Raw genomic sequence first — 25,021 nt, 5'->3', positions numbered from 1 at the left:
TGCCTGGGACAAGATGTCTGAGCAGGCACCAGATATTCTGAAAGGAGAGGCTGGGCAGCCTGGGATGGGGTCAATATTGCTACTAATGACACAGGCAGAAAGAGAGATGAGGTCCTACAAAGTAAATATTAGGAATTAGGCAGACGGTTAAACAGCAGAACCTCTTGTATTTTTATAGAACAGTACAGTACAGGAACCGGCCCTTCTCCCCACAATATGTGTGCTGAACGTGCCAAAAAAAACTAATCTCATCTGCCTGCACATCCTTCATATCCTCATTATCTCAGGATTACTGCCGATGCCATGTGCTAGTGAGGGTAGGAATAAGAGTTCATTTTAGTTTATTGTCACATGTACCAGGGTGCAGTGAAAAGCTTTTATTGCGTGCTAACTAAGCAGCAGAAAGACAAAACATGATTTCATTCGAGCCATTTACAGTGTATAGATACATTATAAGGGAAGGGAGACACAAAATTCTGTCAGCGGGACAGGCAGCACCTCTGGAGAGAAGGAATGGGTGACGTTTTGGGTCGAGGCCCCTCTTCATCAAAAGGGAATAACGTTTAGTGCAAGGTAAAACCAGCAAAGTCCGATCAAGTATAGTCTGAGGGTCAACAATGAGGTAGATAGTAGTTTAGCACTGCTCTCGGGTTGTGGTAGGATAATTAGGTTGCTTAATAAAAGCTGGGAAGCAACTGTGCCTGAATCTGGAGGTGTGCGTTTTCACACCTGCAACATTTGCCTGATGGGAGAGGGGAGAAGAGGGTGCAACTCGTTCTTGATTATGCTGCTGACGTTGCTGAGGCAGCATGAGGTATAAATGGAGTCAATAGAAGGGAAGTTGGTTTGTGTAGGAAAAAAAACTGCAGATGCTGGTTTAAATCGAATGTAGACACAAAATGCTGGAGTAACTCAGCGGGTCAGGCAGCATCTCGGGAGAGAAGGAATGGGTGACGTTTCGGGTCAAGACCCTTCTACAGTGTAATGTTTTCTGTGGTTCAGGATGTAACAAGTAAAATGGACAAAGGAGAGCCAGTGGATGTAGTGTCCCTGGACTTTGTGAAAGCCTTTGATTAGGTCCCACACAGCAGATTAGTGGGCAAAATTTGAGCACGTGGTATTGGGGGTTGGGTATTGACATGGATAGAAAATTGATTGGCAGACAGGAAACAAAGAGTAGGGATTAATGGGATTAATGGGTCCCTTTCAGAATGGCAGGCAATAAGTAGTGGGACCGTAGCTGTTTACAAAATACATTAATGATTAAGAGGACGGAATTAAAAGTAACAGTAGCAAATTTGCAGATGACACAAAGCTGGGTGGAAATGTAAACTGAAGAGGATGCTATGAGGATGCAGGGTGATTTGGGTAGGTTGGGTGAATAGGCAGATGCATGGCAGATGCAGTATAATGTGGATAAATGTGAGGTTATCCACTTTGGTGGCAAGAACAGGAAGGCAGATTATTATCTGAATGGTGTCAGGTTAGGAAAAGGGGAACTACGAGACCTGGGTGTCCTTGTACATCAGTCACTGAAAGTAAGCAAGCAGGTACAACAGGCAGTGAAGAAAGCTAATGGCATGTTGGCCTTCATAACAAGAGGAATTGAGTATAGGAGCAAAGAGATCCTTCTGCAGTTGTACAGGGCTCTGGTGGGACCACACCTGGAGTATTGTATGCAGTTTTGGTCTCCTAATTTGAGGAATGACATTCTTGCTATAGAGGGAGTGCAGCGTAGGTTCACGAGGTTAATTCCAGGGATGATGGGGGACTGTCATATGATGAAAGAATGGAACGACTGGTCTTGTATTCACTGGAATTTAGAAGGATGAGAAGGGATCTTATATAAACATATAAAATTATTCAGGGATTAGATGAGGAAAATCGTTTTCACCCAGAGAGTTGTGAATTTGTGGAATTCTCTGCCCCAGAAGGTAGTGGAGGCCGATTCACCGGATGCATTCAAAAGAGAGATAGACAGAGCTCTTCGGGCTAGGGGAATCAAGGGGTATGGGGGAAAAGGCAGGAATGAGGTACTGATTGGGGATGATCAGCCATGATCACATTGAATGTTGGTGCTGGCTCGAAGGGCCGAATAGCCTACTCCTGCACCTGTTGGCTATGTATCTATGTATCTATATGTATCTGAAGAAGTTGGTGAGAGTTGTAGGGAACGTGCCAGACTTCCTTAGCCTTCTAAGGTAGTAGAGAGGTTTGTGTGCTTTCTCGGTTGTTGGTTCAATATGGTTGCCCAGGAGGTTATTGGTGATATTGACTCCATGGAGTTTGAAGTTTTCAACCATCTCTACTTCGGCGCTGTCAGTGCAAACGGGTATGTGTACTGCCTTGCTTACTGAAGTCGATCACTCCTTTGTCGGTTGTTGTCTCGACACCGGGAGACGAGGTTCACGATCTCCTTCCTGCACTCCGTCACATCATTATTTGATATTCATCCCACAATGATGGTGTCATCTGCAAATTTGAAGATTTAATTAGATTTGTACATGGCTGCACAGTTGTGGATGTACAATGAGTAAAGAAGGAGGCTGAGAACTCATCCTTGCGGAGCACCAGTGTTGAGGATTATTGTAGAGGATGATTTGTCCCATATCCTCACTGATTGGGTTCTGGTGGTCAGGAAGTCAAGGTAACCTATACAAGGGAACCATTTGTGGGATGGTTTTCTCGTGCTACTGAGGTGGTTCAAATAATTTGGCTGTGGCATTAGGACCTAGAAATCTTGGACGCATTGGTGATCATTTTTCAATGTTCTATACATTCAGGATCAGTTCCTGTGGATTGGAGGGTAGCTAATGTTATCCCACTTTTCAAGAAAGGAGCAAGAGAGGAAATGGTGAATTATGGACCAGTTAGCCTGACATCGGTGGTGGGGAAGATGCTAGAGTCAATTATTAAAGAGTTAATAACGGTGCATTTGGTTAACAGTAAAAGGATTGGTTCGTCAGCTTGGATTTATGAAGGGAAAATCCTGCTTGACTAATCTTCGGGGATTTTTTGAGGATGTTACAAGTAAAGACGTACAGGTATGTAGGTTACTCCAAAGACGTACAGGTATGTAGGCTAATTGGCTGGGTAAATGTAAAAATTGTCCCTAGTGGGTGTAGGATAGTGTTAATGTGCGGGGATCGCTGGGCGACACGGACTTGGAGGGCCGAAAAGGCCTGTTTCCGGCTGTATATATATGATATGATATGATAAAATGGATGAAGATGAGCCAGTGGATGTGGTGTATCTGAGAGTAGGATTATTGCTGAAGTGACCATAGATAGAAATATATACCATGTAATTTCTTAAATTTTTGCCCAAATTATTTAAATCTCATACATTTCCTGGGAAATGAAGAAGGGTCCCGACCCGAAACGCCACCTATCAATGATCTCCAGAGATGTCATCTGATCAGCTGAGTTACTCCAGCACTTAATGCCTTTTATTGTAAACCATTTCTACAGTTCCTTGTTTCAAGATAGTTTTATTATTTGAGATATGGCATAGTTTATCTCAATCACGTATACTTTTATTTTTTTTGCATACACCAGAAATAAAGGCCAGAAAATGACCTGCAGTGAGAAAACTTGCAAAATCGATACAAAAATCATGGAAACTCTAAAGGAGAAAATAAAGAAGGGTTACTGTGAATGCTGCATGATGAAGTACGAAGATTTAAAAATTGTAAGTGTTGCAGTATTTTCATAATATTGCCATAGCACACTGGGGCGGAGGGCGAATGCATGTAGTAAAATAAAACAAAACAAAAAGTAATTGAAAACTATTTTACGTATCAAATTTATGTGCTAAAACTATTATAATTAAATGACTGGATTTTCAGACCTGGATTTTCAGAAGACCATTGATAGGGTGGCGCACGTGAGGCTGCTAAAAATGAGAGCCCATGGTATCAGAGGAAAGATTCTAGCCTGGATAGCAGGTTGGCTGGATGGCAAAAGGCAATGAGTGGCAATAAAGGGAGCTTTTTCTGTTTGGCTGCCAGTGACGTGATGTTCTGCGGGGTTCGGTGCTGGGGCGCTACTCTTCACCTTGTATATCAATGATTTGAATGAGGGAATTGAAGACTTTGTGGGCAAGTTTTTACTGTTGATATGACGATGGGTGGAGGGGCAGGTAGAGAAGGCAGGGACTCTGCAGTAGAACCTGGATAGGTTGGGAGAGTGGGCTGAGAAATGGAGATTAAATACAGCGTAGTAAACCGTGGAATCATACATTTTCAGACCTCCCAATCCTTCCGAACTTGGCGGAAAGTTTCTGCTTTCTTATTTCATTTCCACCATTTCGATTTCACCTCACATTTTTCCGCAAAACACATACCTCGCCGCTCGCCCTGCCTCTCGCCCCGCCCCGCTGCTCGCCTCATGCCACTGGCCCCGGACTCACCTCGCCGCTGGCCCGGCCTCACCTTGCCGCTGGCCTCGACTCACCTTGCCGATGGCTCCGACTCACCTCGCCGCTGGCCCGGCCTCACCTTGCCGCTGGCCTCCCCTCGCCGCTGGCCTCGACTCACCTTGCCGCTGGCTCGGTCTCACCTCGCCGCTGGCCCGGCCTGGCCATGCCGCGGGGCTCCCTTTGCTGCGCAGCACGAGGCCCGTTGATGTTGAGAGGGGATGGGGTGCGGGGGAGTGGGGGTCGGGGGGGTGGAGGAAGGGAGGGTGGGGGTGGTAGGGGGGTATGGGAGGAGTGGGGGGGAGGGGGAGTGGAGGTGGGGGGAAAAGGTAGGGAGGGGAGGGTGGGAGTGGGGGGGAAAGGGGGGAGGGGAGTAGGGGGTAGGCGGGAGTGGGGGGGTGCGTGGGAGTCGGGGGGTGGGGAGGAGTGGGAGGTGGGGGTACATGGACTGTTGTGATTTACTGTTGAAGACTACTGGAGCAAGTATGTATGTGCAGTTTTAAATGAAACTCTTCATAACTTAGTCATACATTTTGTGTAAGGAAAAAGCAAAATAGAGAAAACCAAACAAAACAATTTTTTCTTTGTAAAAAGTATTTCTGTTCAATAACCTTTATATAAATAGCAGAATATACTCATGATAGGCCTGACATTATACATGTAGTCCAAGAACTACAGACTGTTGGAAATAATAGTCGTTTTTCACACATTTGCTTGCGCATTTGGCGTGCATACATTTTTTTGCTGAAAAGTTGCATTAAGTGCCATTTTTATGTAAAATTCTGAATTTTGGACATCAAAATTCTGAATTTGTAAGATCAAATGTCGGGAGGTCTGCATTTTTGTAGTAGGAATAAAGGCGTAGACTATTTTCTAAACGGGGAGAGAATTTGGAAATCAGAGGTGCAAACGGACTTGGGAGTGCTGGTGCAGGATTCCCAAAAAGTTAATTTGCAAGTCGAATCGGTATTAAAGAAAGGCAAATGCAATGCTAGCATTTATTTCGAGAGGGCAAGAGTGCAAAAACAGGGATGTAAGGCCGAGGCCTTATAAGACACTGACCAGACTGCTTTTGGAGTATTGTGAACAGTTTTGGGCCTCAGGAAGGATGTGCTGGCGTTGGAGAGAGTCCAGAGAGATTCACAAGAATCATCCCAGGGATGATTAGGTTAACATATGATGAGTGTTTGATGGCAATGGGCCTGTACACACTGGAGATTATAAGGATGAAGGGGGGGGGGACCTCATTGAAACTTACCGAATAGTAAAAGGCCTGGATAGAGTGGATGTGGAGAAGATGCTTCCACTTGTGGGAGAGTCTAGGATCAGAGGCCATAGCCTCAGAATAAAAGGAGATAACGAGGAACTTCTTTCATCAGAGGGTGGTGAATCTGTGATTTATTGCCACAGAAGCCTGTGGAGGCGTCAATGGAAATTTTTACAGTGGAGATTGATAGGTTCTTGATTAGTCAGGGTATCAAGGGTTATAGGGAGAAAGCAGGAGAATGGGGTTGAGAATGAAGATAGAAACATAGAAATATAGGGGCAGGAGTAGGCCATTTGGCCCTTCGAGCCAGCACTGTCATGCAACATGATCATGGCTGATCATGTAAAATCAGTAACCCGTTCCTGTTTTTTCCCCATATCCCTTGATTCCTTTAGCCCCAAGAGCTAAATCAAACATCCAGTGAATTTACCTCCGCTGCCTTCTGTGGCACAGAATTCCACAGATTCACAACTCCTGGGTGAAAAAGTTATTGTTCATCGCAGTCCTAAATGGCCTACCCCTTTTTTAAAAACTGTGACCCCTGGTTCTGGACTCCCCCAACGTCGGGAACATTTTTCTTGCATCTAGCCTGTCTAATCCTTTAAGAATTTTATATGTTTCTAGAAGATCCCCTCTCATTTTTCTAAATTTCAGTGAATACAAGCCCAGTCAATGCATTCTTTCATCAAATGTCAGTCCCGCCATCCCGGGAATTAACCTGGTGAACCTACGCTGCACTCCCTCAATAGCAATAATGTCCTTCCTTAAATTAGGAGACCAAAATTGCACACAATACTCCAGGTGTCGTCTCACCAGGGCCCTGTATAACTGCAGTAGGACCTCTTTGCTCCTAAACTCAAGTCCTCTCGCAATGAAGGCCAACATGCCATTAGCTTTCTTCACTTCCTGCTGTACCTGCATGCTTACTTTCAGTGTCTGATGTACACTGATAGGTCATTATTGAATGGCGGAGTAGACTTGATGGGTTGAATGGCCTATTTCTTCGCCTACAATTTATGAACTTCTGACTCGAGAAAGCTCAGCCATTATGATAATTGTTTGCATATTAATAAAGTTCCTTAAGATGTACTACTTTGTTACTTGATGTCCTGCTTGATATTCTGATAGATACAATAAACAGGATGACTATCTTAAATTTTATTTATACATACTGTTAAAATCGTACGATTAAGCTACAAAACCTCAGCACATCAATAAACATAGCGCTAAAATAAGAAGGGCAAAGTTTAAAGTAGACTAGACCAAGTAGACCCATTGGGCCCAAACGTCTCCTGCTTTGGTATAGCACCCTCTCCACCCGTTCCCCCTCCCCTCTCGCCCCCCATCCCTCCCCTCTACCCTCTTCCCCCCCCCTCCCCTCCCCCTTTCCCTCCTCCTCCCTCCACCCCCTCCCCCCACTCCATCTCCCTCAACCCCCCTTATCCTCTCTCCTCCTCCACCCCCTCCCCCCCATCCCTCGCTAGGAGATAGATTTAAACTTTAAAATGTAAATAACTTTAAAAATATGACACCGATTTCAATGAAACCTCTTCCATTAGCACCAAAGGCACCAAAGGGACGACGGTGAGTAAAGTGGGCCTAAAATTGTCGTGCTATCGTGTACTGTTTTGGTTGTAGTTCAGCAACAAACAAACAAACAAACACGAGAGTTTTAGTATATAGATGTGCGTGGCAAGTTTTTTGCACAAGGACGTGCAGCTGGGAGTGCTGGTCGAACAGATAAGTTAGTGGCATTTAAAAGACTTTCGAGATAGGTATATGGATATGGAAGGAATGGGGGGATATACGTTTTGTGCGGGTAGATAAATGATGGTCTTGGCAGCATGTTTGGTGAAGACGTTATGGGTCAAAAAACCATTTCTTGTGCTGTACTGTTCTATGTTCTGTAACAATTAGACTTCCAAATCAATTTAGCAGAGAAATAACATTTTTTTAAAGTATTTTCTTTTAATAAATGAGGTTTTGCTGAAACCCAATATTTAAAATGCTTCTGCTCACTCCTTCATAGTTATGTTGAGTGATGACAGTTCACTCCCTCCTAAATCCAACTAAGGTAGAGTGGTGCATTTAACATGTGTCTATTGCATAGGGATTGGCAGCTTCTACATAAAATGTGCATTGAGAGACTGATAGAGGTTATGGTAGAATGAATAGATGTGCTTTACAGAATCTGCATTCTGTCCATTATGGCCATCTGGTTCTTCTGTTTGCTAGCCATTGTCGTTCACCTTCCCACTCCTTCTCAGAACTGTGTTGTCAGCCTCCTCCAGTGCCCGGCTGAGGCACAAACTGGAGGAACAGCACCTCATTACTTGTCTGGATAGTCTAAAGCGCAATGGCATGAACATTTGAAATATCTGATTTCAGGTAACCTGTGCCTCTTTGTTTCCCTCTCACCTATTTACCCTGGGACTCTTATGCACACCCTTCTTCCCACAAAACCTCTAAGCCCCCTGTCACAGGGCCTGACTCTTTCATTCCCTCCACAGTGCTGCCTGATCCATTGAGTTCCTTCAGCACTTTGTTCTTTGCTCTTGATTCTAGCATCTGCAGTTTCTTGTGCACATTGGCTGTTCCTTTCAACTCTCTCCACGACTCTTTCCACTTGATCCCCCCTCCCATCCTTTACTGCTCTTCCTCTGTTGCTCCCATCTGAGATCACCCTTCATTAACAAAAAAAGAACGGCTGGGTCTGTGTTGAACTCTGGTCTTGACCTGAAACATCAACTATCTATTTCCTCCTCAAATGCTGCCTGACCAGCTGAATTCCTCCAACTGCTGTTATTTACTTTTGCTGCAAATTCCAACAAGTACAGTCTCATATGTCACCAACTCTCCTTATTTGGTTCACTATCCTTTCTTATCAGATTCCAGAATCTGCTGCCATTTCTTCATTCATTGCTCCCCAGTGTCTATTGCCATCTCCACCATTCCCTCTCCCAGCCGATTCTTATCTGCCAATCAGCCCTTCCTCGTGTGTATCCACCCCTCACTTGCTAGCTCTTGCTAGTTAACTTTTTAAATTGCTATCTATCCCATTTCCTCCACTTTGTTATACTGGATACTTCCCCTTTACTCTTTCAGTCCAGATCAGGGGTCTCAAATTGAAACGTCAACTGTCCATTCCCCTCCAAAGATGTGCTGTGTTCCTCCAGCAACTTTCCAGATAATCTTTTTCTCCAGATTCCAGCATCTGTAGTCGTATGTACCTCCATGAATAGATACGTACTCTTAAAAAAAAATAGCAACATTATGAAAATAGAAATATGTTAACAGGGCAATTGTTTGTTTCGCAATTGTTCACCTGTCCCATCATCTCTTCAACCAGAACCTTAGAAGATATATTAGAAGGCTACCAACTTCTCTTTCAGTTGGCCACATTAATAAAAAAAATAAAGAGACACCGTGTCAATGATTTGAATGCTGTTTCACTTTCAAATGCAATTGCAATTGGAGTAACTCTGCAGTGTTTACTAGGTTTTGAAATGGCAATATTGGATGATTGAACTGCCTAACCAACTTGGCTGCTTGATGGGGCAGATTCAAAGGGTCAAATGGCATTCTCCTGATTCTGTTCTGCCGCTGTTCTATTATTTTTGTCTGATTTTGTATTTCTTTAATTTTTTAGCATCTCAAAAGTGAGCATCATAAAAAGTTTTCAGAGAGCACAGAATTTAAAGTTGTGGATAAAATAATTTCTCAGTTTGACTGTGATTTTGCAGAATTCCAAAGAGATACGATGAAACGGTAAGAAATATTGTTTGTGCTTTAGAATTTGTAAGGAAAAAGTATCAATCTTAGAATCAGGTCATGTCGAGTTATTGCCATATGCATAAATATGATGAGGTTAAAGGTACAATAAAAATCTTGCTTGCAGCATCATCACAAGCACACATAGTTACATTGTGTTTATTGTCATGTGTACAGAGGTACAGAGAAAAGCCTTTGTTGTATCCTATCCAGTCAGCAGAAAGATAATACATGGTTACAATTGAGCCATTTACAGTGTATAGATACTTAATAAGGAAATAACGTTTAGTACAAGGTAAAGCCAGCAAAGTCTGATCAAGGATAGTCCGAGGATCACCATAGATACATAGGCAATTGTGCAGAGTAGGCCATTCGGCCCTTCGAACCAGCACCGCCATTCAATGTGATCATGGCTGATCATCCACAATCAGTACCCCGTTCCTGCCTTCTCCCCATACCCCTTGATTCCGCTAGCCCTAATAACTCTATCTAACTCTCTTTTGAATGCATCAAGTGAATCGACCTCCATTGCTTTCTGAGGCAGAGAATTCCACAAATTCACAACTCTCTGTGTGAAAAAGTTTATCCTCATCTCAGTTCTAAATGGCCTACCCTTTATTCTTAATCTATGCCCCCCCTGGTTCTGAACTCCCTCAACATCTGGAACATGTTTCCTGCATCTAGCGTATCCAATCCCTTAATAATTTTATATGTTTCTACAAAATCCCCTCTCATCCTTCTAAATTCCAGTGAATACAAGCACCGTCGCTCCATTCTTTCATCATATGACAGTCCCACCATCCCGGGAATTAACCTCGTGAACCTACACTGCACTCCCTCATTAGCACGAATGTCATTCCTCAAATTAGGAGACCTAAACTGCACACAATACTCCAGATGTGGTCTCGCCAGGACCCTGTGCAACTGCAGAAGGACCTCTTTACTCCGATACTCAACTCCTCCCTTTATGAAGGCCAATATGCCATGAGCTTTCTTCACTGCCTGTTGTATCCTTAATGCTTACTTTCAGTGACTGATGTACTCGGACACCCAGGTCTCGTTGTACTTCCCCTTTTCCTAACCTGACACCATTCACCACTCAGTCTGAAGAAGGGTCTCGACCCGAAACGTCACCCATTCCTTCTCTCCCGAGATGCTGCCTGACCTGCTGAGTTACTCCAGCATTTTGTGAATAAATCGATTTGTACCAGCATCTGCAGTTATTTTCATACCATTCAGATAATAGTCTGCCTTCCCGTTCTTGCCTCCAAAGTGGATAACTTCACATTTATCCACATTATACTGTATCTGCCCACTCACCCAACCTGTCCAAGTCACTCTACATCCACATAGCATCCTCTTCACAGTTCACACTGCCACCCAGCTTTGTGTCATCTGCAAATTTGCCAATATGTTACTTTTAATTCCTTCATCTAAATCATTAATGTATATTGTAAATAGCTGCGGTCCCAGCACCGAGCCTTGCGGCACCCCACTAGTCACTGCCTGCCATTCTGAAAGGGACCCGTTAATCCCTACTCTTTGTTTCCTGTCTGCCAACCAATTTTCTATCCATGTCAATATCCTACACCCAATACCATGTGCTATAATTTTGCCCACTAATCTCTTGTATGAGAAAGGCTTTCTGAAAGTCCAAGTACACCAGATCCATTGGTTCTCCCTTGTCCATTTCACTTGTTACATCCTCAAAAAATTCCAGAAGATTAGTCAAGCATGATTTCCCCTTCGTAAATCCATGCTGACTTGGACCGATCCTGTTACTACTATCCAAATGCGCTGCTATTACATCTTTGATAATTGACTCCAGCATCTTCCCCCATCACCGATGTCAGGCTAACTGGTCTATAATTCCTTGCTTTTTCTCTCCCTCATTTCTTGAAAAGTGGGATAACATTAGGTACCCTCCAATCCACAGGAACTGATCCAGAATCTATAGAACATTGGAAAATGATCACCAATGCGTCCACGATTTCTTGAGCCATCTCCTTGAGTACCCTGGGATGCAGACCATCAGGCCCTGGGGATTTATCAGCCTTCAGTCCCATCAGTCTACCCAACACCATATCCTGATTAATGTGAATTTCCTTCAGTTCCTCCGTCACCCTAGGACCTCTGTCCACTAGTACATCTGGGAGATTGTTTGTGTCTTCCTTAGTGAAGACAGAACCAAAGTTCTCCTCGTCTGCCATTTCCTTGTTCGCTATAATAAATTCACCTGTTTCAGTGTTCAAGGGACCCACATTTGTCTCTACCAATCTTTTTCTCTTCACATACCTACAGAAGTTTTTACTATCTTCCTTTATATTCTTGGCTACCTTCATGCGTCATCTTTTCTCCTCGTATTGCCTTTTTAGTTACCTTCTGTTGATCTTTAAAAGTTTCCCAATCCTCTGGCTTCCTGGTCATCTTTGCTATCTTATATGTCTTCTCTTTTATTTTTATACTGTCCTTGACCTCCCTTGTCATCCATGGTCGCCTCTTACTCCCCTTTCTTCCTCTGGAATGAAATGATCCTGTATCTTCTGGATTATTCCCAGAAACACCTGCCATTTGCTCTATTACCGTCATCCCTCCTAGGGTCCCTTTCCAGTCAACTTTGGCCAGCTCCTCCCTCATGCCAACATAGTCCCCTTTGATCAACTGCAATACCGACACTTCCAATTTTACCTTCTCCCTCTCAAATTGCAAATTAAAACTTATCATATTATGGTCACTACTTCCTAATGGTTCCTTTAATTTGAGTTCCCTTGTCAAATCCGGTTCATTACACAACACTAAATCTAGAATTGGATTCTCCCTGGTCGGCTCCAGTACAAGCTGCTCTGAGAATCCATCTCGGAGGCACTCTACAAACTCCCTTTCTTGGGGTCCAGTGCCAACCTGATTTTCCTATTCTACCTGCATGTTAAAATCTCCCATAACCACCGTAACATTACCTTTGTTATCTGCTAATTTTAACTCCTTATGCAACTTGCACGCTATCTCCAGGCTACTGTTTGGGGATAACCCATTAGGGTCTTTTTACCCTTACAATTTCTCAGTTCTATCGACAATGACTCTACATCTTCTGATTCTATGTCACCCCTCGCAAGGGACTGAATTTCATTCCTTACCAACAGAGCCACCCCACCACCTCTGCCCACTTATCTGTCTCTTCGATAGGACGTATACCCCTGAATATTCAGTTCCCAGCTCCGATCCTCTTGCAGTCATGTCTCTGTAATTCCCACAACATCATACTTACCAATTTCTAACTAAACCTTAAGCTCATCCACTTTATTTCTTATACTTTGCGCATTCATATATCACACTTTTAATTCAGTATTCACCTTCCCTCTCACACTGGTTCCAATTTCATCTGACTTACTCTCTTATCCCTTCTTGAACTTTCTGTCCGATTAATTCGAGTGTCCTTTGTAACTTTTCCTGTTCTCTTTTCCCCTTTAACTCCATCCTTATGCTCCCAATTTATCAACTCCTCCCCCCCCCCCCCCCCCCCCCCCCCACTATTTAGTTTAAACCCACCCGTGTAGCACCAGCAAACCTGCCTGCCAGAATGCAGGTCCTCCAGTTAAGGTGTAACCCGTCCCTTTTGTACAGGTCACTCACCCCTACACCAGAAGAGATCCCAGTGCCCTATAAATCTAAATCCCTGCTCCCTGCACCAGCCACCAATTCAGATCCCCTAATTCCCTGTTCCTTCCCTCAGCACCAGGTACTGGAAGCAATCCAGAGATAACCACCCTAGAAGTCCTGCTTTTCAGCCTTCTTCCTAACTCTCTGAATTCACGTTGCAGAACCTCATTCCTCTTCTTCCCGACGTCATTTGTGCCCACATGCACAACCAATTCCGGCTGCTCACCAAAGAGGTATAGAGCACTGCTCTCTGGTTGTGGTAGGATGATTCAGTTGCCTGATGACAGCTGGGAAGAAACTGTCCCCAAGTCTGGAGGTGTGAACTCAGACAACACACAAAAACATATTTGACATGAATTACAGATTAAATTCTATAAGACTGGAAAAATTGCATTTAAAGACGGACTCCAGGGTACCAGTAATCTCTACCCCTTAAGATTTTTATCCTTTTGTCCATTGCTGTCAGCTTTCTATTGATCAAGCATTTATGGTCACTGTTTTTTACCATTGGAAACTTTAAAAAAATTCCTTAATGTTTACTTAAACATAAAGTGTTTACAGATTAATTAGACTTGCTTTTAAACAGTGACTGGATTTCCTTTTCATTGTCTTTCCTTAATTGTGCAGCAGAATTAACTACAGCAATCTCCTGCATCGTCTGGATAGTTGGACCCAGTAGTGGTTTGCCCACCGGGTCAAATGGTCTCCAATGTACTTGTATTGATCGTATAACTTCAAAAATGCGCCTGGTACCTTATGTAGAGTACAGGGATATTGTGCACCTCATGAAGAAAAAGGCAAATTGATAGGAGCCCTTTTGGAGTTTGGAACAGTAAATGGGGCAATGGTGGAGGAGATTTGATGGAGACAAACTGATCTGAATAGAACAAAGGTGAGGAAGAACTTTTTCAGTCAGAGAGTGGTGAAGGTGTGGAATTCTCTGCCTCAGAAGGCAGTGGAGGCCAGTTCGTTGGATGCTTTCAAGAGAGAGCTGGATAGAGCTCTTAAGGATAGCGGAGTGAGGGGGTATGGGGAGAAGGCAGGAACGGGGTACTGATTGAGAGTGATCAGCCATGATCGCATTGAATGGCGGTGCTGGCTCGCAGGGCTGAATGGCCTACTCCTGCACCTATTGTCTATTGAAAGCAAGGGGAAAAGAACTAGATGATATTCCATTCTTGCTCTCTTCCTCACTTTGATGTTACCACTCTTTGATAAGATCCTCAGGCATGGGTCAATTTTGACTGCCTGTCTCTCTGCCCAATAGCTTCCTTAAATTCTCGCATCAATTCCTGTTTGCAGGTTGTTATGGACAACAATAAACATGTCAAATTTACTTATAACATTGTTTCATATTTATAAAGTCTGTCACTTGTCACAGATAACATTTTCTCATGTATTACCCACAATTTTTTTGAATGGCATTTTTTAAACAAGCCTTTGTGATCCAGTAAAAAAAAAACATTTTTAAGGCTCACCCATCAGATGGTTATCTTCATGCAATCTGCTTTAAATTAAACTGTTGCTCCTTATTCATCTCTTCTGCATTTTTCTCCAGTAACAGTTACTGGAGAAAATCAGTAACAGTATTAGAAGTATGTAACCTATTGCTTGATAATTAAGGAATTGGAAAATTGAAATCTGATGTTAATGACAGTTTTTTGTTTCTGCTTAGAACAAAGTGCTCAATTGGTGTGCACACACAAGCATTCACGAAGATAAATACTACCGAGCTAATTAATGAATTTCAAAGACCGCATGAAGAGCATATGGAAGGAAATAAATCTGCAGTGTCGTGGAGGCTAAAGAACAATGAACGAGTTAGTGGATGGGAAAATAAACCAAGTAGTTTGTCTTTTCATTTAAAGGAAATTGTATCTTCAGGCACCCTAAATTCACCAAGCCAATTGTTGGCTTTGTCTACACAAAGTCATGTTAGCATTTCTGACATGGGGGACAAATCCACTTTTACTAATAGCAAATCCTTCAGTGAGAGCAAAGGTATTTGTGAAAATCAGACAAAAAGCAGGACTCTCCCTAGTACGTCCTTGTGCCAAACCCAGGAAGTTAGTTCCATGATTTCAAAGCACTGTACTTCAGAAGAGTTGCATCATTTTGGAAGATTGCCAGACAAAGAGAAATCACCATCTTTTGCTGAAGAATTCTCACATAAGCATCCATTTGACGAGGACATACAAGGAAGTACGCCACAGCTAGATTTCATAGCATGTGACAGTGACAAAAACATCATAAACCTGCAGAAATCATCAAAGGATAATGTACTGCAAATGTGCATGGAGCAGAAAAATGCGGTAACTGGTTGTGGTTCACCTTTCATTGCAACCACTTCTGTAAAAAATCCATCTGACCCTCTCCAAAAACAATTATTTTTTGGCAAAGACAGGAATGAAGATCTGACAGGATTGATGCATGAAATAACAACTCCATGTAATGCCATTGCACACAAAAATACTGAAGTTCATTCTGTGCACTCTTCACCCTGCATGAAATTGCACAGGAAAGTGAGATTTTCAGCTGGTTATGGAAGAAGCAAAAATAAGGCTCAGCATCACAGAATGGAAATAAGTACACCTTCAAAAGAAAATAGTTTGGCAGATGAAGATAAGCCTCCTAGTTTGCCACTGAAAGGTTTACTGGAATTATTTCAAACCAGTGAAGACAGTGGTTCTGAGTTTAGAGGCTTTACAGAACATTCATCACAAAAAATGTCAGAAGGAGACTTGTGGGATAATGATCAGTCAAAGAACCTCCTGTCACTATTTACCCATTCATCATCTTTATCGTCCTTTCTTGGTTTCTAAAAAAATATATAATGGCAATATTTGTTTGCAGGAGTGAATATGAATGGTCAGACTTTTACTTCTGTTCGTTTTGCAAAAATTTCAGTATCGTTATTGTTTTTCCACTTCATCACTTTAATGTACCTGTGAGGTTTGAGAATGAAAAATAAATGCTGCCTACCTATTGCTATAAGAACAATGAGTCAATTAAGATTTTTTTTTTTCCATTTCTCTTCGTATTATACTCAAATTTCAATTCATGATAAAATATCCCCTTCAAATAACAGAATGGTTAGTAACCGCATTTAAATGTTTTATTTGTATATTTGGTTACCACAAAATAAATTTGTATTTTTATTACACAAAGCTCAAATGCAGTTTTCAGCTTAATTACATGTAAATCCTTGTAACACTATGCAAATGAATGCTTCATATAAAACCATTTCTCCCAGGATCAGAGAATAGTAAAGCAGTTTGTTGAGATTGAAGGCAACTCCCCAAGTTAATGGAACTAGTTTGGGTACTATCAAAGGCTATCCCAGAACTTGAACTTGCAGCATGGAAACAGGCCCTTTGGCCCAACTTTCCCCATCTAAACTAGTCCCATTTACCTGTGTTTACCCCATATCCTTCTAAATCTTTCCTATCCATGTTTGTCCAAACGTCTTTTCAAGGTTATTATTGTACCTGCCCTAATTATTCCTTTGGCTGCCTGTTCCATAAACCCACCACCCTCTGTGTGAAAATATTGTCCCTCAGGTTCCTATTAAATCATTCATCTTAAATCTATGCCCTTTAGCTCTTGATTCAATAGATAATAGACAATAGGTGCAGGAGTAGGCCATTCAGCCCTTCGAGCCAGCACCGCCATTCAATGCGATCATGGCTGATCACTCTCAATCAGTACCCCGTTCCTGCCTTCTCCCCATACCCCCTCACTCCGCTATCCTTAAGAGCTCTATCCAGCTCTCTCTTGAAAGCATCCAACGAACTGGCCTCCACTGCCTTCTGAGGCAGAGAATTCCACACCTTCACCACTCTCTGACTGAAAAAGTTCTTCCTCATCTCCGTTCTAAATGGCCTACCCCTTATTCTTAAACTGTGGCCCCTTGTTCTGGACTCCCCCAACATTGGGAACATGTTTCCTGCCTCTAATGTGTCCAATCCCCTAATTATCTTATATGTTTCAATAAGATCCCCCCTCATCCTTCTAAATTCCAGTGTATACAAGCCCAATCGCTCCAGCCTTTCAACACGACAGTCCCGCCATTCCGGGAATTAACCTAGTGAACCTACGCTGCACGCCCTCCATAGCAAGAATATCCTTCCTCAAATTTGGAGACCAAAACTGCACACAGTACTCCAGGTGCGGTCTCACCAGTCTCACCATAGACTTTCACCTTATCTATTCTCATGATATTACATACGATCACCCTCAGCCTCCTGCAGTCCACAGAATAAAATCCGATCATGCCCAACATCTCCCTACAGCACAGGCCCTCAACCCCTAGCGACATCCTCATAAATCTGTTCTGCACCGTTCCCAGCATAATAGCATCTTTCCTATAGCAGGGTGACTGAAATCAAACACAATACTCCCCAGTGCGACCTCACCACTGTTGCGAACAAGTGTAGCATAACCTCCCAAAGTCGATACTCCCTAACTAATGGAAGGCCGGCATACCAAAAGCCTACTGAAATGCAGCACCACAGATTTATCTGCATTGAACACCTTTAACCCTTCCTCAGCCCGCTTGCACAGCTGATCAAGTTCCCACTATTAATTCCTGATAGAAATTAATCCTATTTTAGCATCATCTGCAAACTTACTATTTCATGCGTTTTCCATTTTTATCCAAATAGTTGATGTAGATAACAAACAGCAATGTGCCCAGCACCGATTCCTGAGTCACAGGCCTCCAGTGCGAGAAACAACCTCCACCATCACCTTCTGTTTCCTACCATGAAGTTGATTTTGTATTCAGTTAGCTAGCTCTCCCTGGATCCCATGAAATGTAACCTTCCAGAGCAACCTGCCATGTGGAATCTTGATGAATCAAGAGCAAAAGGAATGTTCAAGATTGTGTGGTGATCACCAGAAAATGAATGATACAGATTGGTGTTAACTCAGGGTAGTGTCTTGCAAAAGACGACTATTCTAGCTGCAGGAGTTGCAAATGGATGGAGAAGAAGAGAGAGATACAAAGAAAAAAATCCGTGATGGAACTCCCACAGTACAGAACATGGCAATCACTGGTACTCTCAAAAGTATGAGAAAGGTGAGAAACTACAGAATGTCAGGCAATGTTAGTTTTAAATATACAGCATGGAAAGAAGCCCCTTGGCTCACCAAATCCATGCCGAGCAACCGAGTTGTATCAGAATAGGTTAAGGATCGAAAAGCAAATTTTGAGTGCAGATCCTCATAATCTGAAACGAAAACAAAATGCTGAAAACACTCAACGCTGCTCTTCACTCAACAGACACTAGCAGACCCACTGAACACCCATAGCATTTCCTGGTCTTGCATCTGACTAGGCTGGTTCTGCACAAATTAGAAAGGCTAATTTTGAGACATTGTTAAATAAAGCGTAGAACCCTGAAGACTGCCGAGACAGAAGATGAGAGAGAATGACCTATATATAAATGACTTGGACATAAATGTAGATCTGTTAGTAAGTTTGTTGACAACATCAAAATTTGAGGAATTGCAGACAGTGAGGATTGCTGTCAGAAGATACAGTGGGATTTAGACCAGGTGGAGCAATGGCAGATGGAATTTAACCTGAGCAAGTGTGAGGCTTTGCATTTTAGGAGGTGAATGTAAAGAGAGGGTATACAGTTAATGGCAAGACCCTTAACAGCATTAATGTGCAGAGGGAGTCCAAGTTCATAGCTCACTCTGAAGGTGTCAGCCCAAGTAGATAGGGTGGTTAAGAAGGTGTATGGTGTGCTTGCCTTCATTGCTAGAGGCATTGAATATAAGAGTGAGGCAGTCATGAGGACTTTGGTTAGGCTATGTTTGGAGTATTGCCTGCAGTTCTGGTCATCCCATTACAGGAAAGATATGGAGGTTTGGTGGGTGCTGAGGAGGTTTACCAGAATGCTGCCTGGAATAGAGGGCTTCGGCTACGGGGAAAGACTAGATAAACTTGTACTTTATTCTATGGAACTTTGGAAGTTGAGGGGAGATTTGATAAACATATTTTAAATTATGAGAGGCATATATTGAGTAGACAGAATCTTTTTCCCAGAGTAAAAATGTACAAAACTAGACATGGCCATAAGGTGAGAGGAGGAAAGTTTAATGGAGACATGTGGGGCATTTTTGTGGTGGGGGCCTGAAACGCACGTGCTGGAGGTAGATAAGATAGCGTTGTTTAAGAAGCTTTTAGATAGACACATGGAAATGCAGAGAATGGAGGGACATGGATCACTTGCAGGCAGATGATACCATTTTAACTTGGCATCATGTTCAGCACAAACATTGTGGATCAAAGTGCCTATTCATGTGCTGTACTGTTCCATGTTCTATGACATGTCCCTCAAAGTTCTATGAAATATCCCTGGGCTTTGTTGGAACAGTGTTAAAGATCAAAGACAGGTTAGTGTGAGAGTGGGATGGAGAAGTAAAATGACAGACTCAGAGCCACCCTGTAGACCGAACAAGTATAAGGTCATTAGGTCATAAGTGATATGAGTAGAATTAGGCCATTCGGCCCATCAGTCACGCGGGCTACTATTCATTCCGCCAATGTAGAGGTATTCACACCATGAGCACTGCCAACAATACACTAATCTGGAATATAAAATATCACTGCTTCATCAGGAAGGACTGATTAAGTCCTTGGATGGTGGGAAAGGAAGAAGTGGTTGTTTGGCATAATAGAACAGTCCCATTAAAATGCTGAAAGGAGAAATGAAGTTGTGCTTGGTGGTGAATCTTATTGGAGTTGGCAGAGGCTGGGGGAGTGAATGGAGAGAACTGACTGACTGTCATGCTGCTGTAAGGGGTTTCTGCGCCGAGCTTTCGCCCGACCTAAGGTCCCCGTGCCTTGCTCTGATCCCTTGACCAGGCCGCGCACACTGGTTCCCCGTGAGTGGTTCGACCCACTCACCCCCTACGGTTCTAGACACTGGACACTGGTTTCCAGGACCGGGCACATGGGCGCCGGTGCCGAGTCCTCGACCGGGAGCTCCCCTCTCTCTCTCTCCCCTACACTACCCCTTTCCCAGGATGCCTCGTAGCTATGGGAATTGTGGAGTCTGGGGGCCGAAGCCACCACGGTCTTTCTGGGGACCGGAACCGGGACCTTCGCAACCGCCAGCGACTGGCTCGCTGGGGGGTTCATTAGATAGACCAGCCCACTTGCTTTATTTAAAGCACTCCGCAGACCCTCTATCTCCTGCAGGCAGGCCCGGTGGTCGGCCCCTTCCGACCTGTCCTCCAAAACCATTTTGTAGGCTGCCCTAACTCCCTAACTCCCTTAAGGTTCTCTTCCTGGGTCTCCAGTATTTCTTCTCGAGTTGCGTGCCGGTTCCTCTCTCTTGCACTTCGCTTCTTCTTGCCTGTCTTTTCTTCCTCCTGCATCCGTTTGACTTGAGTTTCTTCTTGAGGTATTTCTTCTTCCTGCATCCGTTTGACTTCTTTCTTGCATCAGTTTTAAAACCCAAAAATCGTGGCCAGTTATACTAATTCTGGCCCGTCCTATCTCCCGCCAGATCTCGGGATCTCTTTGTTTAAAAGATATGTATGAGTTTTCTCTCTGATCTGCGCTTATGTCCGGGGGTACCGGGGATGGCCAGACGGTGTTAATTGGTATTTCGTTGTGAGGTGATGGGTTTAACTGGTTTCCCATCACCTACCAGGTAGTGTTCTATGGGCTATTGTGCCCCCTTAACGAGATTAACTGTGTAGGTCGGCTTGGGGCATTGTGGGTATGCTGATGTCAGCGCCCCAGTGTCTGGACTTCGACCTGGTTTCGCAGGTTTCTGCATAGCCAATACCCAACCATTGTTCTGGCCGTGGCTTTGCAGAAACCTAGAGACTGGGCTGTAAGGGTTTTTGCTCTTGTGGCTGGTCACGAGGTCCTGCGGCCATTTTAGGACCCACAGATTGTGACATCCCTTGGTAAACTGACCGCAGCCTTTCTCCGCTATCAGCCCCAGTCTCCCGTTTAAAATGTCCAAACTGCAGCTCTTTGGTTTGGTGTTGCTTTCAGAATGAGGGAAAACTTCTCAAATCTTACACTGCCCAGAGGGGAAGACCAGAGGTATAGGAAATGGACGAGATGCAGTCAAGGGCTCTGTGCATTATGCTAGAGGGGATGCTGCAGTTCAAGAAGAAGCGACGGATGGTACACTCAATCTTTCACCATGGACGAACTTGTAGTGAGTCCAGACGAGTGGTTTTATCTGAATCCTTTATTAGTATCAAAACCCGTAACAAACGCGACAGACTTCTTCCTGGACAAACACTACTTTACTTATTAATCTAATCTCTAATCTGGTTTGGCGCCAAGCATTTAAATACCCCGCGCTTCCTTAACCCATGACCGTAATCCAATCCGAGGGTTCTATTACCTGGCCAATCCCTATGTCCCTACATGACCCCCCCCAGAACCCTCGAAACCATACCTCACGGGTGGCCGAACCTCCCGCCCAGAACGTGTACGGATAGGGGAAACCGATACCCCCAGTGTGACAGGAGGCGGGGGGGACGCCGCCGCTGGAGGCGATGGGAGGTTCACCGGAGCGGCGGGTGCAGGTGACGTGGGGCACTTGATAAACAACGGCAGCCCGGGACCAACCATAGGCGGCGGAGGCCCAAAAGGTGGTAAACTGGGCGCCGCTGACGGGACCAGTCGAGCAGCCACAGGCCGGCCCCGGCGCGGCGGCTGAGCCACCGACACGGGGAGGTCCTGGTCTAAATGGGCCGGCTTGAGACGGGACACTGAAACCAGCTCCTGACGATTTCCTACCTGCAAGGTGAAGGTTACAGTCCCTCTTTTGAGCACCTGGAACGGGCCCTGGTAAACCGGCTGCAGAGGGGGACGGTGGCAATCTTTCCGAAGAAACACGAAATCACAGCTCCGCAATTCCGAAGGAACGTGAACTGCTGTGCTTCCGTGACTAGAGGTGGGGACTGGAGCCAGAGAACCCACCCGTTCCCGGAGGGAGCCCAAGACTGACGTGACGGATGGCGGCAAGGCGGGAATGGAAGGGAGAATATCGCCCGGCACCCGCAGGGGCGAACCGTAGACGAGCTCGGCCGAAGATGTGCCCAGTTCCGCCTGCGGGGCCGTACGGATGCCGAGGAGGACCCAAGGCAGCTGGTCAGCCCAATCGTAGCCAGTCAGGCGAGCGCAGAGGGACGCCTTCAGCTGCCGATGGAAACGCTCAACCATCCCGTTGGCTTGGGGATGATAGGCGGTGGTCTGCTGTAATCGAGCACCATACAGCTGCGCCAGCGCGGCCCAGAGACACGAGGTGAACTGGGCTCCCCGATCTGTGGTAATAATAGCCGGGACCCCGAAACGAGCCACCCAATGCAACGCCAGGGCCCGTGCACAGGAGGCCGCCGAGGTGTCCGACAACGGGAGCGCCTCCGGCCAACGAGTGAACCGATCAACCACCGTCAGTAGATGGGTGTAACCCCTAGAATAGGGCAATGGACCCACCAAATCCACATGGATGTGGAAAAAACGGGCGGGGGGAACCTCAAATGTCTGGTGCGGGGGCTGGACATGACGATGGACTTTGGAGGTCTGGCACGGAATGCAGGCGCGTGCCCAGGCTGCCACCTGCTTCCGCAGGCCATGCCAGACAAACCGGTCGGCCACCATGGCTGAAATCGCCCTGATGGACGGATGTGCCAGGCCATGAATGGCCTCAAAAACCTTACACCGCAAAGCGGCCGGCACCACCGGGCGAGGACGTGGGAGAGTAACGTCGCACCACAACTTGATACCTGTGGGGTCACACGCCACCTGTTCTAAACGCAGTCCCGAGGTTGTGGAGGCGTACACCGCGGCAGTTCCTTCCAGGCGCTGAGCCTCCGCTAGCTCCTGGAAATCCACATGGTCACCAACCACGGCTACGGAGGGAATGGCCGGCCGGGACAGGGCATCAGCAACGGCATTCAACCTACCCGCAATATGACGGACATCGGTCGTGAACTCCGAAATGAGGGTTAGGTGCCGCTGCTGGCGAGCCGACCACGGATCAGAAACCTTAGCAAAAGCGAATGTCAAAGGTTTGTGATCCGTGTAGGCCACGAAAGAACGGCCTTCTAAAAAGTAGCGGAAGTGCCGGACTGCTAAATACAGGGCCAGGAGCTCCCTATCGAACGCACTGTACTTGAGCTCCGCCCGAGAGAGCTGCCTGCTAAAAAACGCAAGAGGCTGCCACTCACCGTCAACCCGCTGCTCCAAAACCCCACCCACTGCCACGTCTGAGGCGTCCACCGTCAGAGCTGTGGGGGCGGAGGAGCGCGGGTGCACCAGCATGGTGGCATTGGCGAGGGCCTGTTTGACCGCAACAAAAGCCGTCTCCGCAGCTACGGACCATACCAACTCCGCGGGGTTACCTGCGAGACACTGAAAAAGGGGACGCATAACCCGAGCTGCTGCAGGCACGAACCGATGATAAAAATTGACCATGCCCACAAATTCCTGCAAGCCCTTGATGGTAGTCGGGCGGGGGAAAGAGCGGACCGCGTCCACCTTAGCTGGCAAGGGAGTGGCACCGGCCGGAGTAACCCGATGACCCAAAAAATCCACCGCGGACAGGCCGAATTGGCACTTGTCCGGATGGAGAATCAGGCCATGGTCTTGCAGCCTCTGGAACACGGTGCGGAGGTGGACCAAGTGCTCCTGGACCGAACGGCTGGCAATCAATATATCGTCTAGATAAATAAAGACGAACGGCAACCCTCGACCCACCCGGTCCATCAGACGCTGGAATGCCTGAGCTGCATTTTTAAGGCCGAAAGGCATTCGCAACCACTCAAACAGTCCGAACGGGGTGATGGTCGCTGTTTTCAGAATATCCGGCGGGTGGACCGGGATCTGATGGTATCCCCGCACCAAATCAATTTTTGAAAATATTGTAGCCCCCTCCAGGCTAGCTAAGAAGCCCCATCATGTGGTGAGCTGTCTGCAGGCGGAGGTGGCTGCGCGGGTCAGCCGATACCTGACCAGTCCACCCCAAACGGAGCAGTACGTGGGGCTTAAGAAGCTCCTGCTGTGGACCTTCGGCTGGGCCCAGAGCCAGCGGGCTCTGAAGCTCCTCCATTTGCCAGACCTGGGGCAGCGGCTGCCGTCGGAGCTGATGTCCGAGATGCTGGCGTTGGCGGGCGACCATCAGCCATGTATGATGTTTGAGGCGGCCTTCCGGGAGAAGCTACCTGGGGACGTCAGGTTGGTGTTGGCGGACGTCCCTTTTGAAGAGCCGGTAGCGTTCGCCGAAAAGGCAGACACGCTGGTGAGGGAACGCAACGCCCGAGACGGCTCCGTTAACCGGGTCTCGAGGCCCAGCGGCAGTCGGGAGTGCGGCCGGGAGAGCGACGCATCGGCCGCTATTGCGCAGCCGGCCCGCCAAGAGAGGGCGGCGGCGCCTGTTCATTGGCAGCGGGCTCGACCAACAGAGCCGGATAAGCGTCGCTGGTGCTCTTTCCATCGGCGGTGGCGCAGCGATGCCCGAAGCTGTAGATCCCCGTGTTCGTTTCCGGGAAACGCCGGGGTCGATCGACTATAGAGGCAGTCTCGGTTGGCCGTAACCACCGCCTCTACGCTACGGATCAGACTACCGGGATCGTTTTCCTGGTGGATACGGGAGCGGTTGTAAGTATTGTGCCCCCCTATGACTGTGAAGTTCGAGTGGGGGAAAAGGGCCCGCCCCTAATTGCAGTGAATGGTAGCACCATCCGTACGTACGGTAAAAGGACCATGTCCTTGTCCTTCGAGTCCAGGACTTACCGTTGGGAATTCATCGTTGCGGATGTGGGCCAGGCCATATTGGGGGCAGATTTTCTATGGGCGTTTTCCTTGGTCGCAGACGTCCGAGGGAGGGGCCTACAACCCTTGGCTGATGTACGGCCTCGGGATAC

At 45.9% G+C, this 25,021-nt stretch overlaps 1 protein-coding gene across 2 annotated transcripts in view; it reads left to right on the top strand.

The window, feature by feature from the left end:
- dbf4 (DBF4-CDC7 kinase regulatory subunit) overlaps positions 1-16,185 on the top strand; it is a 66,788-nt gene extending 50,603 nt beyond the window's left edge. For both annotated transcript variants that reach the window (XM_078416928.1, XM_078416920.1), the window contains exons 11-13: positions 3,558-3,690; positions 9,333-9,451; positions 14,787-16,185. In XM_078416928.1, the coding sequence (XP_078273054.1) occupies positions 3,558-3,690; positions 9,333-9,451; positions 14,787-15,933 (1,399 nt within the window). In that variant the 3' untranslated portion in view covers positions 15,934-16,185. The remainder of the gene's footprint in view (positions 1-3,557; positions 3,691-9,332; positions 9,452-14,786) is intronic.
- The last annotated feature ends 8,836 nt before the right edge of the window (positions 16,186-25,021 follow it).

Source organism: Rhinoraja longicauda, chromosome 2 (genome assembly GCF_053455715.1).
Source record: "Rhinoraja longicauda isolate Sanriku21f chromosome 2, sRhiLon1.1, whole genome shotgun sequence".
Taxonomy (NCBI): Eukaryota; Metazoa; Chordata; class Chondrichthyes; order Rajiformes; family Arhynchobatidae; genus Rhinoraja; species Rhinoraja longicauda.
Note: the sequence above shows the minus strand (reverse complement) of the source record. Positions and strands in the feature narration are given on the sequence as shown.